This window comes from Aedes albopictus, chromosome 1, assembly GCF_035046485.1.
Source record: "Aedes albopictus strain Foshan chromosome 1, AalbF5, whole genome shotgun sequence".
Lineage (NCBI taxonomy): Eukaryota > Metazoa > Arthropoda > Insecta > Diptera > Culicidae > Aedes > Aedes albopictus.
Window position 1 is genome coordinate 223955913 of NC_085136.1, and position 18042 is coordinate 223973954.

Here is an 18042-nt window from a genome sequence, read left to right on the forward strand (position 1 = left end):
CAGTAGATCCGCAAGTATGCGGATGCTCCCAATGGAGTTGAGAGCTCTAAAGCTCTGCGAAACGAGTTTCCAATCGCTCTTTTCCCGTCGCGTGTGCCGTTGTCGCTGCTTGTTAGCCTTACGCACGGGAAAAAATCCGCTGCTCGAAACCTGCTAAATGAGTCATGATTTCGCGTAAAATGTGTGTTTTCATGTTATAAATATACACCACAAAAAAGGTCATACTTTCATGACTCATGTTGCCGTAACGTCACCTTGGCGTTACGTTTTTCATATTTATTGACAAAAATTTGTAAGTTAAGTCATGATATCATGCCCATGAATACCAGAACTATTAACTAGATTCATAAAACCAGAAGCGGTATTCATAGAACTAGTAGTTGTCATTTATGGTTCCAGTTTTTTAGCGAAATTTGGTAAATCGGCTCATATTATCATGAAGTACGTACTTAAACTATGAACTAAATTTATGAAAGCTTGAGCATTACTCATGGTGCAAGTATTTGTCATTTATAGTACTGGATCGATTTGCGAAAAATGGTAGTACTGGTCATGTTATCATAAAGCATGTTCTAAATTTATTACCTAATGTTATAAAAACATAAGCAGTATGCATGATTCTAGTATTTGTAATTTATACTATTGGATTAATTGGTGCAAAGTGGCATTTAAGGTCATGTTATCGTGAAGCACGCACTCTGAAATCACGAACAAGGTTCCTGAATATTGAAGTAATTTTTATGATTCTGGTATTTGTCAATAATGATGCCCGTTTTATTAGCAAAATGCCGCACATAGAGTCATGATACTATGAAGCATGCATGCTGTAATCATGATTCGCCTTCATGGAATCATAAGAAGTACTTATGATTATAATATTTCACCCTCATTCTTGTTTACGGATGTATCCACTTTCGATCGAATTTGATTAGTTCGAATCTTCCGCCCATTTGATTATGCTGACGTAAACGACAATACACACGAAATACTTTCGAAAGTGGATTCGAACGTAAACAATACAGGCTCTCTTTCGCACGGCATCACGTTTTCTGTCTTGTCTCACTGCTTGCTCCTTACGAGCTTTGCTCGTTTGGCTGCACTTTTTGAGATTTCTTTTGTCTTGTTTGGCTGCAAAAAAAAGTCTATTCTTCTATTCTAGTCTATTCTTCATTACACCACGCAAGGCTATTCTTCATTACACCACGAAACCTAACCTCGAAATGTTTGACATTAGCCAGGTCATTTTGACAGATCACACACATGCAAGAAAGATACGAACAATTATCTTGCAGTTTGCCGACCTTTTCTTGCTCGTGTGAGATCTGTCAAAATGACCTGACTTCATACTGTCAAATTTTCATTCTTATGGCTAGTTTCCACTTCGTACGTACTGTGTAAAAAGATAGGACAAGTAATGGTCAAGTAATGATTCCGCTTCAAAATTATTTGTGCAGTTCGCAGATGGCAAGTAAGGAAAAAATTGTAACACTCGTAACGCCTCCCGTGCGAATCAAATGCACGCTCAGAAAACCGTTCTGAAAAACGTGAACAAACAAACGCAAATATGAGAACAAGCAAATATACACCGTGAACTGGAACTAGTTCCAGCTGTCAATATGGGCGTTCTAGAAAACGTGAAATCTAGTTCACGGTGTACATTTCTTATTGTTGTTATCGTTGCTATGCATAGTTCACGTTTGTTCTCGTTGCCGTGACTGGGAGTGCACGTATATCGGAACGGATTTTTTGCGTGTGGAGCTGTCACTTTTCCTTGCGGAAAAATTGTCCACGCTATTATTCCGTAAGGAAAAGTAACGTTTCTCCCCATACTGGATCAGTTGTCAAAATTACTTGCGGAAAAAGGTGGAATTTTACTTGAGCGCTCTACTTGGCAACACGAAACTTAGCTTTAAAATGAGCGATCAGTTGTTCTGAACCATCTCGTAAAATGGTCCATAGACATAGGGGGCGTCCATAGATTACGTCATGCATTTAGCCAAAATTTTGTGCCGGAATTGTGCGTGAGCTTGATTGTTCTGCTGCTGATGAAGCTGGCCGGAGTTTTGTGCCGGAATATGGAGTTTTTCCACTTTCAACTTCTGGAATGTAGTTCAATAATTATATAGTTTACTACTATTAAAGTAAGAACAATTCACTACACTTTTTCGAAAACCAAAAAAATCTCACCGGAAAACACTGCCGCTCACAAAAGGCGCCTTGACTGAAGTGACAAAAATGGCGTAGGTGATTCTGCGCGAGGGTTTGCGTAACGCTTACAGTGCCCAAATTCGTTTGTTGTGATTCATGATTTTATGACTCTGCGTTATGTTTATACGACTCAGCGTCTGGTTGAGATGACTCAGCGTCATAGTTTTATGACTCAGAGCCATGCTACCATGACTCAGCTTAATGGTATTCAATTTATGAAAACGAGCTTAATTTTTTCATAACGCTTTTGACGGCCATGGCTTTTGTTGATGGAATCAGTTATTATTATTCATGATAATCGTTGTTAAAGTCACGATATCATGACTTGTAGTTACAATATCATGAAGCGACAAGTTTTTTGATTTCATAACATTTTAGTCATGGATCCGGCAACGATTTTTTTCCCGTGCGTCTGGCTCACAGGGCCGGACATCAACCCCGTATTTTCCGGAGGAGCACAGTGCACAGTTGAGCTTAGAGTCCTTCCCTAGCACGCGGACTTCGATGAGCTGCCCCCAACATTGCGATCAGAAGCTGTGCATGTTTCTGACACTTATTTCGTAGGATAGTTTTAGTTAAAGTGCGTGGGACAAGCATGTAGAAAAAAAAACATTGGACAGATTTACTATATGTAGAAGGGCAGTGTAGCCGTACGAGGACCAAACCACGTCTGACGCATGCTATTCAAGGTCGGATTACATCACCACCGTGGCTCCACAACCCTCGAATTTCACTCCATGCCACAACCCCATACTATGATTAGCAGTTCACCATCGTTTCGATTCCCACTATACCGAGGCTTCACGTTTCGGGGGAAAATAAATTTTTGATGAAGCATTGCCCAAACTCCGTTATCGATTCCGGTTCGTCGTCCGGGTGAAGGCAACTTTGATTCGGATCTCAGTGGTGTTGGCTTCTAAGTGTTCCTAGCCCTAGGTATAAGTGTGAAACACTCCGGCCGGAAGCGAGCGATCGACAGCTGTGTGGCTGGCAGCAGTTACCTAGAAGACGCCTTCACTCAGTAGTGGCCTGGCATTAATTACACCCCATCAAAAATTTACTACCGAAAAGCATTCAATTTGCAGCGTAATTAACCAACTCTCGGAAGCACTGCCGGGGTCTCTCGGTGACATTTACTGTGACATTATCGTCATCACAATTTATTTCTAAGTGGACCCACCATCCTCGTGGAAGGAAACTGAATATTTTATCACCTATCTCGTACAGGGTAACTGACAGCGTCTCTGCATGGCACTCAGGAATGCATATCATGCAGAGGCGGCGATGGCAGATGCAGCGTTACTTAACTGAATTCAAAATGTGACAGTAAGACAGTAAGAGGAAGTTACCTGTCTGATGTGAATAGAAACTGAGAGTTCCCAATAACCGCAACTGGTGGTATATAAAAGAAAACTTTTCAAAGTAAACTCGCTAAAACAACTCTCAGCGGAAACATCGTTCGACCATTGATTGAGTCTCGTCGGTCGATGAATAATTCCTGACAGTGACGGCTGACTGACGGAGTGATGTTTCCGCTGGACTGGCTGAACCACTAGGTACCTACTGGCACAGTATCATCCTTCTTAGCCCACGTTCACGTTCACTGGATCTCAACAAAGGCAGGAAAAATCGATTTCTGTTGCGAATTTTTCCTCGTTTGTTCGATTGATTGAAGGCTATTTTTGTTTTCGCTATACTTTCGTTGAAAGCACCTCGCCCGCCGCCGCCCGCCAGCTGGCTACCGGATTTCAATGTAGCCAAGTGCTGTAAAGCTATGAAGTGAATGAATTTGATGCTTTGACCGGCCGGCGTTCCGTCAGTGTCACATTCAATTCTGATGGATCGATGAATGAGTGATGGTTTATCAGTGTTTCGCGCTCCGGATGGATGTAGGTATGCTGGATATGATGGTTCAAGGTGTGGGGGATAACAAAAGAAGACGCGGAACACTTGTAACGGTGTGAGAGAAATTGAATAGATTGATACTAAACGAATGACACCATTTCTGTGTTCAATCGAAAAAATCTCGTCAAATCTAATTAATCTCATCCAGAAGATTCAATGAAACGATACAATGAATTTCTTCCTAGAGGTTAGAGAAATCTCACCCATTGACCTTGACCATTGGCCTCACATACCAGAAATTCAACGAATCTTGTTCACTCTCATACAAAAGATTTCACGGTCACCACGGAAGAGGGCTTCTCATCGGAAGGCACTTTATGCTATGACTGAAACAAATCCTGATAACAACTGCCAGAATATTGTCCTCTAATTGTAACGTTTTATTTAATGGATGTTCCAAAGCTTGCCATTGAAGCGTCGGAAGATTTCGCCACCATGGTCAATTTATCAACCGCAATTACCTCGAGCAAAGCGTCGTCTTGCTACATTCCAAATAATCAGCAGTGCTGAAATGAGAGAGATGACAAGATTAGAAATTTTCATGCTTTAACAGTGACAACGTGCCAGATGAATTGGATTACCTAGCAAACTGAATCATCAAATTACATATAATCACATTTTCATAAGCCTCATGCTTTCGCTGGGTACTTACCACCGCACCACCGTCCGTAGATCCGCCCACATTCAGCAGATTCCGGCCAGCAGAGAGCGACGAATTTTTGTCCCGCTTCTCATTTTCATTTTCATTCAATTTCTTAAATTTCAAGCAGCTCCGAACAAGGCTAAACAAGACAACATTTACCCATCGTCTTCCACCCTCGCTCGCGGCGTGCCCGCACAGCCAGCAGGGTGTAATCCAATTACCCACTTACTTTGGAGCTCCCCTGCTGCTATTGCTGCTCGGGATGGGAAAGTCAAGAGAGCGTGTTGACATGAATCTTCCATTTGATTTAATTAACTGTAATGTTCATCGGGCAAAAAGTGCATTGTCACACCCCTCGCTCGGTCCGAGAAGGATCTTTCCCATCTGGTAATAGGTAGGCAGAGAGGTTTTCCATCAGTTTGTCGAACTTTGATGTGTTGTATTATAGTACGAGCGTTGATGGTATACGGATAGAAGCTCTGCTTTTACAGTTCGAACTCTGTGTAATGGGATTGGTTCATTCAGTTTAGGCCATTTTTTATGAGAATACTAGCTGTACCCGGCAAACTTTGTCTTGCCTACTGCGTTTTTTGACGTTTCAAGTTTCTTTCCACGACCAAGTCCCCGGTCACAAAATGTATGGAAGATGGATTTTCAAAAACTCTCAATTTGTCCATGTTTTATGGCTCGTAAACCTTCCTTGGGTGAAAACTAACAGAACAAAACTAAGATGACCCAAATCGGACCCTCGGTTCGCAAGTTATGCGCGGTCCCACGTATGCCACTGCATTTATATATATATATAGATAATTCATTTTTATTGAATCTTACACCGCTTTGAAATTGATATACCGATAGCGACTCTGCAAGCGTGTTCCTGGAATTCTAGAATTACCGTTAAGTATACGACAATGAAGCAATTCTCCAGCGGTCCCAAACTGTTGAACAGAATACGTGACATAAGTTTGTAGTTGGGAAGTGATTTTTCTCGAAAATTGGCGTGCTCCCGTCTGTGTCCTTACTTGAAAAGAAAGCAAATGAGGTGCTGCAGCCAGCAGTTAGTTCTTCTACTTCAGAAATCTTTAACAATTAATCGCATTTGAACAGTTCAGCCGAGAGTTCGTCCTTTAAATCAAACTTGCTGTTCTTCACCTCTCTAATAGCCTTTTTTAGCTCCACATTTCGTCCGTCGGCACCAATGCTTAAACTGCTCTCGGTCTTTGCACAAGACAAAGAACGGCGTTGCTTTTCTCCGGAAGCCATTGACAGATTCCCAAAATTTCCGCATATTACCGTTTTTCATACTGTTATGCGCCTCAGTAATGACATTCTCCTCATTCTGCTTCTTTTTTCTGCGGTGAATTTTTTTCTCGTCTGCTCTAGCTTTCTCCTAACGTTTTCTTTTCTGCTTTGGTACGCGTTCCACCAGCTACAGAGCCGAATTGTAGTCTCTCCCTGTAAGAGGGAGACCTTACTTCAGTACTATAGACCCCTCCTTGAACTCAAGCTCTTGGTGGGGCGGAGCCAACACTGCTACTCGTCGGCCCGCCATTTATTCTGGAACATACAGGATCCCACTTGTTCACCCCGGTCAACAATGTTTTCCGTAGTGATAACTCTACGACATACTTCTTGCATATTTGGCCTTTGCTCCACGAAGCCACTTGTCCTTCTGCAGGCGTATTCAACGTGGCTACCAAAGTTCAGCTTATCGATCCCTTCTTATCGGCGCCCATCTGCTTCAGTGATCGCTTGGAGCTGATGGTGCACCCGCCTGTGGTGACCACCACCCGTTCTCGAAGTTGCGATTGGTCACCACTACCACCTTTGTTTTCTGGTGTACGACCACACTGCAATATGCCGATCGAATATACCGCTGTTAGCTTTACCTCCTCTGTCGACTCACCATATGCCACAAGCATGATGTCATCGGCAAAGCCAACCAGCTTTACGTCCAGTGGTAGCGCGAGTCGTAATAAGCCGTTGTACGCTGTGTTCCACAAAACCGGGTCTAGAACTGCCCCTGAGGTACTCCCGCGGTGTTGTTTTAGCTCATCTCTCCTTCCTCGGTATCGTTGAGGAGCACCCTATTCTGGAAGTAGCTCTCTAGAATTCTCCATAGGCTTTCCAGGGTTAGGCCCCAATGGGATGCTAGTTGACACTGGTGAACGCGTTCTTCACGTCTAGCTTGATGCCGTGTTGTGTTCCCCTTCATCTATTTTGAAACGCTATGTCAGCCATTTTGATTTTTGTTCAGTGATCTAATAACGCCCATCGTCGATCGTTCTTCCCAGAAGTCCATGTGATTATCCGAGAGCCCAGAGTCATCTGATCTTTCGGTATAGAACATCAGCCTCAACAGAATAATAAACTCTAGCAGTTTCCCGGCGGTGTCCAGAAGACGGATTGGTTTGTACGCCTACGGGTCACCAAGTAGACAGGTAGTCAATTTTTGTCCTTTCCACTTCTCTAGAAATTCACCTTTGTCCGGACACATATGTATAGCCATTTTGAACATGTCTGGACAACCATCGATGTCCACATTGTTCCACTGCCTTGTTCACCTTGAGCGACCTCGCTAGAGTGACGAATTTCTCGTTTGTCTCCAGGGCAATCTGGCTTTCACAGGTTTGGCTGTAGTGGTCGTGTTTCTTGCCGGTAACAATGTTTCCACGACCTTCTGCAGCATCTCGGGGGAACGCAACGGAGGTGCCGACGAGCCCTTCATCTTAGCCATGACTGCCTAGAGGATCACCCCAGAATTTCGTGTTAACTGACTGGCAGAGGTTATCGAAGAATGCCTACTTATGTGCCTTGTTTAGTACCAGTTAAGTCACCTTGCAGGCCTCACTTTGACCGTTCTGCCCTCAACGGAATGAGCTCCTTACATTCTCCTCCTAGATTTTAGGCAGGATGCGCTCAGTACACTGATTGACACCAATTCCAGGGTAGGGATCGTTCTGGCATTATGGCGTCGCACGTGTGACTTAGAGTTCCTTCAAGGCCGTCGCTAGACAGGCCGTCGGTGATTCCTTTCATTACAAACATCGGCTTGTCGAAGCACAAGGGAAATCATCCGCAATGGCTATCGATGACCCTTGGCTGTGGTCATCTTCATTCGTATTTGACATCCGTATCTGTACCACATCGTCCAGCCTCCACCCTCCAGCCTGAGCTGTGGTTTAGATCTGAACTCCAAAAGATCACACTGCACTATCCCTACTGTAAGTATTTTTGTAGCCTACGTTCGTGACATTCGGCCATAGATTCAAGTAGGACACAAGCGGCCATCCAGGTGTTGAAGTCTCCATCGATCGATGAGTCAATTCCTCTAGTGCGCTGAACAGTGAATCTTGACGAGAAATAGTCTATCAGCCCCCTGGTGAGGGGGGGGCATAGCAACTGAAGTAATACACCTCGTTAGTCTTCACTATTGTAAAGCCCTCGTTTGACGTGGAATCTATCTCTTGAACTTTTACGGATAGCTGCTGGTTTAGCCTTTGCAACATTCAGTTCCCGTTGTCGCTGGGGATGCAATGCGGTTTCATCAGCATGGTGAAATCAGTACTTAACTCCAATACTGACACAGCATCTGTTGTGCAGTCTCACAGTGCTTTAGATTCATCTGTTTGACCAGCACCGTAGCTATCTGGGTAACTGCCAGTCCCTTTCGCATGCGATCTTATGCACTTGGTACATCTATATCGCATTGCTGTTTAAAGACGGTTGTGAGCTCCTCGGCGTCGTTATCGCACCCAGATATTTGCACTGGAGAGTCGTTTTTGCTGCCAGGGCTCTATCTTGTACCTCATCGCCCAGGACCTTATGAGCAAGCACTTTTTAGGACGCTTCTTTCTGCGCCGACTTCTTCATCAGGACTGGTCTTGAAGACCAGCGCGTTCCCTATATTGCGCTGGCGGGCAGGCCTAGCATAAGATCTTACTCTTTTTTTTCCTACATACCTAATCCATAGAAATTCTCTTTCCTCTAGTCCGGCTGCTGATTCCTAGACTTCTGGAAAGAGGTTAACCTTTTGGAGCTTATCCGTGCCCTGGTTTCTTCTTGCGCGTTCTGTAACCGGCTTGCGTGTTTGGCTACTCTCGATGGTGGTTGCCTTCACCTTGGACGGTCTGCCATCCTCTGCCAACGGGTGTCACTTCACTGACAGACCGCTTCTCGTGTTTCGGTCATCTTGATCCATTGAGAAAGGGATTTGCGATTTTCTGTCTCTCTGTAGTACTCTGCCGAATGAACTTGAGTGCAAATGACGCGCGTTGGTCTCCCTCCCAGTATCAATTGTTCTTTTTCAACACAGTTTTTGTAAATCGTACTCGCTCTTCGTACATACGTTCTGGATGATGCGTCATTTAATAGACTCAGTTGCCTATAGGCCTGCGTTTGGTACATCCATCGTCTACACACCAAAAATCGATTGAGGGTTTCAGCAAAATTTTGCTAAATTTGCCGAGCTGAAAGCTTCAGCAAAAAAATTGCTGAAATACAGCCGAATTTGCTGATTTCTTCAGTAAACTCTGCTGATCACCAGTAACGTTTTGCTGAAATTCAGCAAACTTTGCTAAATGTTCAGCAAAATAAATTGCTGGACCCTTCAGCTCGGCAAAATTCAGCAAAATATTACTGATTGCGTTTGGTGTTTAGCGTTCAAGGGCCGTGAGTTCAAATCGCAACTATACTGTGGATTTTTTTATCATTAACTAAACAGAAAGCAAATATTAATCGTATTATACCCTCTAATCTGGGGCCAACAATAATAGCTGCCTGTGTGCAAACTTCTATGGATTTAGAAAATGTGTAACTCTTATGAGTCTTATGGTGTAAGAAGGTATTGTTCACAAATATTAGCATATTTAATCTCAACTTCAAATAAGAATAAAGCAAGTTTCCCACGCTTCTAAACATACCCTTCCATTTACAACATCGCTGAAAGTACCCAATCAAATGTACACAGTAAAACCGCTCAGCACTAAAATGTGTAAGCCCTACTCATAAGTGCATAATTTCCAGACCACACAAAAATGTGTTGCAGTTACACATTTTCAAAAAGAGCTCGTATACTCGTCTAGAAGCGAAATGTCGAATTTTTTTTTGTTTTCCAAGGTCACTAGTAAACCTAGCTAGATTGCTATACAAAAATTTTTGCGAATTTAACGATTTTGCGGACACAGGAGCTGATTTTGTGAATGTGCAAGGGTTACACATTTTTGGTGTAGTCTGGAAATTATGCACTTTTGTGCAGAGCGGCGTTAGCGTGTATGAGAAGGAGCACGTGATGCAATGCATAATAACCCTGTTCAGTGTTAACACATAGTCTGCTCTTCATCACAATCCTGAGAACATCTGCACACTGGGTGCACTCGTTTGACATGCACCCGGTATTGTACTTTGGCATTACATACAAACTTACATCCATCCATACTTGCTTGCATCATCAGAAGAAAACACTAACAACAACCCCGAGCGAGTACCCAAACCCAAACTGAGATAGCGCGCGCGAAGAGAGCCCCCCGCAATGCCCCCCAGAACCCGTTTGTGTCCCCCTTGTAATGTGTGCTCAAACTTTCCAGGCGCTGTAGGCGGCGATGGCGGTGACGATGAGAACGACAAAGAGAAGGAGGAGGAGGCCGAGCGCGAACGTCAGGAGGCGATCCGCGAAGCCGAAGAACGACGAAAGGAGAAACACCGCAAGATGGAGGAGGAGCGGGAGAAGATGCGACAGGAAATCCGAGACAAAGTGAGTACCCTTCTTTTATACGCGAAAGCTTCTTCAACCGTTAGTAGGTACTACCTACACCACCCATATATGTATGTAGCAGTATTATTCAAACAAAGCGTGGAGGTGAAGTGACTTGCTACATTTTCGCCTCTGGTGCCCCCTATTGTTGTTGTGGGTGGAATCTAACTTTTTGGCTTCGGTTTGGCTGGAAGAAAGAACCAAATGAAAAGCAATTGCTTTCACCCTGGGAGCTGATGTCGAGTTGGTGTACAGTAGGGAGGTACCTTTCGGGGCGGCTAGCAACCCCACGTTCGTCCGTTGACTACTGAAGTGTCTAATTAGGATTGGAACAAACTGACAAACATGTATCATGTTTACAACAGTGACGGGTGCAAAATGCGTAAAGTTTTTGACGGGTCGATTGGTTTCTTGGAAAATGGAAACTTGTCTGGCGGGTAATTCTAATGGGATAACTGAAGGAAAAATATATAATCAGAGAATGTTTTGGAGATGCTAATGACACATATTATTAAAAATTATAGCAACGCATTTTTCTCACCTTTACAAATGTACATTTTAGCTTTCGCAAAAGAAAGGCATAACTAAAAAAATGTGAATTTCCAAAATAAGCGTTTGGAAATGGAGCTCCCGAATCGGTTCCTAAGGTATACATATATTTTTCTGATACAAGCAAACTAGGTGGAAAACGAGCCGCTTAAGTCGGAAAATTGTCCCAATGTATATGGTAGTCCCTTTACCCATCACTTCGATACCGGAATATCTGGCTCAGGGCCAATGAAGTCATGCTGATGCTCCAGTGCGAGCTAACTCATCAGCCAACTCATTTCTAGCAATGGAAAAATGGTCAGATTCAGCATTTACTGAATTCAGCTCCTCGATTTGAGTTTGACAAGCGATAATTAATTTTGACCTAGGGTTCGCCGAAGCAAGTGCTTTAATAGCTGCAAGGCTATCTAAACAGAAGTATATTACTTTGCCCATTACGTGCTACTGAAGTGCTGATTGCATTCAGCACATAAAACAAAGATTTCAGCCTGAAAAACGGTGCAGTGTCTCCCGAGCAGAGGAAAATATCAAAATAATAACAACGGAATCACAAAACCTGTTTTTATATCTCGGTTTGTTATTATTAACTTATTAAGTCATCACCATTCCATAACATGTTCTGTTGGGCAATCTTATTTTGTTATGATCGTGCTCTTGGTATATTTTCTTTAAATTACATTTCAATAACATGTTTTGTTGTAGCACAAGTTCAGTTATTATTGAGTCATTCAGACTGTACAAACATTTGATCATTAATATTACAACATAACCAGCTTTGCAATCAAAACTACACCATCTTTCGTTGTTCACATCATTCCGTGAGGAACTGTAAGAGAAAATATTATTTTGTCATCAGTTCCTCTTCTTTCTGACATTACGTTTTAACTGTTACAGAGCCAACTTATCAGCCTTTTGTTTTATAAGCACTTTGAAAAGTTTACCTGTTTTTTGTATCCCAATTTCAGTTAAGTATGAATATGAATATAGAGAGTGTAATAGAGTGCTAGCCATTTTATGAAACATTTTGGATCAACTGGTGGAGTTCAAGGACGAACAACACTTTTTCGACAAAAATGTAAAAAAATAAGTCATCAAGAAGAAGAACTCCATTGATTATTATGTTTAGACATTTTATTTTTATTGATTTCACTGCATTGATCCCACTTAGATTCACTTGGATAAATGTGTCAATCAATGAGGTAATAATGTAAATTAATCTTATAAACAATGAACCACCTAATAAAAGGCTTCTAAACGTCGGTAGTTTTTCATCTTAAGTTGGTTGGAAAATAAACGAAAATTATTGTTTCTCTCTGTTTTCGATAATAAATCGCTTGCGACAACAATAGCGTCCCAACTATGAATGAAACATTTAACAATAGATGCTATTGTTGCGTATCCCATTGAATTCATATGGGACTTTGTAGGAGTTCCTATCCGCAACAGAATAAAAGCAAATTTTGTTTTCAGATTGTTATCAATAACTTATACATATCAAAATTTGTTATTGTTGTTATTGAAACCAACAAAACATGTTATTAAATAGGTCTTCCAGGGACATTTTTTTGTTATATTTTTTTGTTATTTTGCCGCTTATGACAGACAAGTTTAGAACAGGATATGTTATGTAAATAACATGAAAATATCTCTTTCCGTTACTCAGTTATTTTTCCAAAATAACACATTATATTATGCTGTTGCTATTCCCTTCTGCTCGGGCTACCAATTGAGTAAGACTGATGTAGCCTTTGCTCACGAGAGTAGACACCAGCACCAGCTCGATCTTCGAGAAGGAAGTCATCAGTGTAACATAGGATTCCGTCTGAAATACTTCTCTCCAGATAACCAGATGTCCACTCATCCCATGAAGAGAATTTTGTTTAAAATGTCTCATATGGAAAATTACAAACAATTGTAAGATCACTTGGAGCATGGAACACCTTTTTTTTTCAATTCACCAATAGTGGAAACAACGAGGTATTTGTTGAACTGCTGTTCACAGTAGTTCCCTCTAGTAAGCCGAGTACCGATAGGCGGTAAGTGCAAGAAAGTGCTTCTTGTTTAAGATAAACGTCAAAGAGAATATCGAGCGCTGCCGTGGAAGTTGAAGAGAACACTACAGACATCGTAATTAAGCACATCCTTTGAAAATAACCTATTGTTGATTGGATTGTTCTCACTTCGCCCTTTTGCCACCACACAAGACATCCATAGGCCAATATTGGTCGAACAACAGTTGCGTAAATCCATTTGATATACTTGGGTTTATGTCCTCAAATTTTACCAAAGGTTCACCGGCATTGCCCGAAGGCCATGCAAACTTTATTGATTCTGAACTCAACAAGCTTGGAATCAAGAATGACTCCAACGTACTTTACCTGTTCAGTGACATTGATTTCAGAATCAAAGAGTCGCTATGGTCGAACGCCATTACGGTTTCGCCTTTCCGTGAAAACAAGGATCGGTATATTCGCATCACTCCATTCATATTCACTACTCTGAAGTGAATCGAGAAAGATGCAGCAAACGGATTGTGGTGATTGAACACGCAACTTCATCACCAGTGGGAAGCGATGCGCAAATTGCTTGACATGGATATTCGTTGCCGTTCCTCGCAGTTTGGATCACCACAAGCGAATGAATGAATGTCAAATGGTGAAGAATGCTGGTGAGCAATCGAAGCGGCTATTTTCATAACTAGAAGAGAATTTCTGCATGTAATGCATACATTTTTAGTGTATTGTTGTTGAAATGCTAGATTAGAAAAGAAAATACATTTTTTAAAAACATCAAAAAATCGTATGCACAATATCACTCGTATCACTCACGAATCGCATCACCGCTCGATCACTTGCGATGCGAATGTGGACGAATGAGTAATTTCCAAGTGTGGCATTCCACCGTTCGCCGGAGTTTGCTGTCGTCGCTTACAAGCAGACACACAAACTAAAGCGACAACCGTTCGCTCCTGACTGTCTTCGAATGTGGAAGAAGATAAGTGGAAATCAAAAACTCTGCGTGAAAAGAACAATAGATGTTTTACTCGGATTTACCGAAAGGTGGCGATTAGAGATGGGTAACTCACTCACGAATCGGCTCAAAGAATCGATTCGCGAAACCGAGTGAGTGACTCTTTTCAAAAGAGTTAGGATTCGTTGACGTTCATTACGATTGCGAAAATAGTTCGTATGACTGCGCACCTAATGATGATTCGACGGAGAATATTGCAATCTTTGACAATCCATATTGTTTTCATACTTATGTTATGTGGTCGGCCCGCACCAGCGATTCGATTCTTCGGTGATATCAACGAAAATTTGCGAATCCTGCCTGTCACTACGTTATGCTTAGAGGTTTGTGCAGATCGTCAATATCCGTACCATGCAAGTGAATGTTATTGAAAACTGGGTAGATTTGTACGAAAAAAAAAGTTGGCTCACATCGAAAATCGACATTTTCTTCAAATCCCGGAAATGAGTTACTGAATCGATCAAAAGAGCCGACTCTTTTTTGAGAGTTAATCGAGAGCGATTCGCTCTCAAAATTGAATCACACGCAGAACTCGATGTACACAGAGCAACGAGTAACTTTCACGCAGCGACCGAAAAGACAAAAGAATTTTCACGCAGATTTGTGTAACACCGGATCAGCACATTTTTTGTGTTGATCCAGTCGTACACACATATGCGTGAAAAATCCTTTGTCTTTTTGCTCGCTGCGTGAAAGTTACTCGTGCGCTGTGTAGTTTCATTTAAGGGTGCAGTCTTCCCATCTCTAGTGGCGACACCACCCCTCAACTACCTCAATTACCGCTTTGCACCAGGTAGGGGAACAGAGCCCAAAATGCCAAGATGGGGTAAAATGGCCCAACTCATAAAATCATTCCTGAATGGGACTTGATCATTGATATAGGTGAACGGTGTCAAGATATGTTTGCATTGAACATTCTTCTAGATGATAGGCCGCCAAACCCACGGAAAATCTTTTGATTTCCCAATTAAAATTGGCAACTTCCGGTTTTCCGTGCTTGCAATTAAGGTTTTCTGGTGATTTTATTACCAGCCAAGTGTTTCCAACGAGATTGAGGCACGCATGGAGTCGCATGGTTGTTGATGTCTACGCTTTCCATGTTAGGGGTCATTCAAATATTACGATCATCGTTTTGCGGGGAGGGGGGTAACACTCCATGTATTGAGTAAACGAAAAAACGTGACAAAAAGGTGAAAGTGAGTCGAAAATGCCAGAAAACTGAAGTACGTAATTTTTGAATGTTTTCATGAAGTGGCATCTTACCCCATGGCAGATGGCCTTTTTGCACCACTTCCGTTTTACGAACCAGTTTTTGAAATCGCTAAAAATAAATGAAAATGCAATAATTTAGTGAATATTTTTGCTGAAGCATCGAGCAAATATTGTCTAGTTGCTGTTACCACTTTGAAAGCCTAACAAATGAGGCTATATATCATTGAAAACGATGAAAGTTTGAAAAATGGCATATTGCCCCACTTTCCCCTACCGCTTTGCACCAGGTCGAAAAGGGTGGCGATTCACATACCAACTAACAATATTAGGTAGTCGTCGGAAAAACCAGAAGTTAGAAAACCACTATTATTGAGTTGCCTCAATAGCGTATCTGCTACGAGATTCCACGAAAGTGGTGACAAATCTCCCCCTTGGAGGACTCAACACTCAATTTCCTAATCGCTGCTTCGCGTATTGTCGAGAAGAAATGTCGGTTTTTGAGCATTTGGTAAATCCAATTGGAACTAATTGGAGACATACTATGATGCCGTGCGTGCGGCTTGCAAAATGGCATCGAAAGGCACGTTGTCAAAAGCACCCTCGATATCTAAGCAAATACCCAAACAAGATTGCTTTTGATTGAATGCTTTCTCGATATCGTGAACAACTTTGTGTAAAAGAGTCACAGTGAACTTACCAGATTGGTGGGCATGTTGGTTCACATGAAGAGGCACGTTGGCCAGATGAACATCACGGATGTGATGATCGACAATGCGTTCTAACCATTGGAGAAGAAAGGAGCTCAAACTAAAAGGTCTAAAAAACTCTTTGCTTCTTCATACGATGTACGACCCACTTTCGGAATAAAATTTACAGTAATATTCCCCCAGGATTTGGGAATATATGTATAACCTGTAGCAAAACTACCAACAAGTAGTTTTATCAAAACATGTTTGAAATAAACAAACCGCTTCTGCAGCAAAATAGGATATTCTCCAACTGCTCCAGGAGATTTGAAAGTAGTAAAGCTATTAAGTGCCCACTCAATAGGCTCTTAAGTTATGATCAGTGCCGGATTTAGGCTTCGGGGGGCCCAGGGCAAACCCTTTAGAGTGGGCCCCCAAAAGCAAAGTTTTTAAGATATAAACCATGCATTAACTTTTTTTTTGTCAATTCGTATTTTTTTAATTTTAACTGTTTTTTTTTGTGATTTCAGAAGAAACTATGCTACTGTTACGCATTCAATTTGTTCATTCAAATATTTACGTTTCTTTCATTTGTTTTCAAATGTTTTTATAATGTAGAACAATTTCTTTGAAATATTCAGGCCAAATGTTGCGTATCTTCGATGTTCTATAAAAAGTTTATCTTTGGGTTAGGGCTTTAGGAGGAAAATGTAGCAAAAAAAAAATTCAAAAAACGTCGGTGAACCCTAAAATATAGATATGTATAACGGCTGCTCCGAGATTTTTTTGGAAACTATGTTCGCAAAATTGATCCGAATTTCCCAAACATCGCCAGGAATCATTATCACACCTTTCTCTTGATAACATCTGTCCTCAACGAACATGACGAGATGGGTTTAATTGTTTTCGTATAATCAGCAGATGTATGCATAATTATTGTCAAATAAGCGATTGAATTATTAAATTATCAATGAAATGACATTTCTATTGACCCACAAATATCGTTTAATTTACTCTGAAAAACTTTTTTATTATGTATTTAAGTAGCTCAAAGTGTTTCTACTTTTGAATTTTCTTTTGAACCAAATACAAACTTTCACGAGGTTTTAAAGAAACTCGCGCACACCAAAACAAGAATCATATTTTTTCTAATTGTTGAATACTGTATACCTCTTTAGAGATGAATTTCCTGCAATCAAGTATTAAAACTAATTCCTCAGCATAGTCATTCTTGGAAATACACTTCAATACTGAACAATTCCATTGTTTCTATTTTTTTATTTCCGATGAAAAGACCGAATTATTTTGCATTGATGAATTAATTGGCAAAACAGTTTAATTGTTTTAAAATGGTAGCTCTTACTATTTTATTCTATTCTATTCTAGTGCTTGCACAGCCAGTATTGAAAAGCATCCTGGAAACATCAAAATTTCTTCTGATATTTTCTTGTGCCGACTAATGGGTTGGGAAATATTTCAAAAAGATGAGATAATCAGGTTATCCACATATGAATAACATGATTGACAAAGATTTTTGAATTTATTGAAGGAAGAAACGGGGACAACCGTACCAACCGTTTCGTTTTAGGGGAATGGGGTTTGAACATAAAATCGTTGGGAGTGGCGCTGCTAAGAAGATTAATGCACACTCCGTTATACTGCCCCCATTCGCACAACAGTCCCATGTGAATAGGAAACCCAGCAAACATGGGACTGTTATGCGAATAGGGGCAGTATAGTTGGCGTCTGTTATCGGGGGATGGGGCACAGGCATTTGTTCATGTGTCCTGGCCTTAAAGCCTAGGCTTAAGCGCCATTACTCGCTCTCTAAAACGAAAAAGACGAAATGCAGGTTCCTAGACCCTTTGAAATTGCGTGTTACTGATACACTCAAACCTCCATTTAGGTAGGATCCATTTAGGTAAAATCTATTTAGGTCCCTCCATTTAGGTAACGTTACCTAAATGGAATTTGGTTGTGTTCAAATCAGTTGGAGTACTTTAGATTAGGAATAAGACTGGTTTGAGGAAAAGAAGTAGTGAGTGGTGTTAGGGGGT

General features: G+C 41.4%; 1 protein-coding gene across 7 annotated transcripts in view; it reads left to right on the forward strand.

The window, feature by feature from the left end:
* LOC109430375 (complexin) overlaps positions 1-18042 on the forward strand; it is a 596174-nt gene that overhangs the window by 421699 nt on the left and 156433 nt on the right. For 6 of the 7 annotated variants that reach the window (XM_062846307.1, XM_062846308.1, XM_062846309.1 and 3 more), the window contains one exon: positions 10342-10508. In XM_062846307.1, the coding sequence (XP_062702291.1) occupies positions 10342-10508 (167 nt within the window). The remainder of the gene's footprint in view (positions 1-10341; positions 10509-18042) is intronic. The other variant, XM_019706434.3, reaches the window with a different exon arrangement.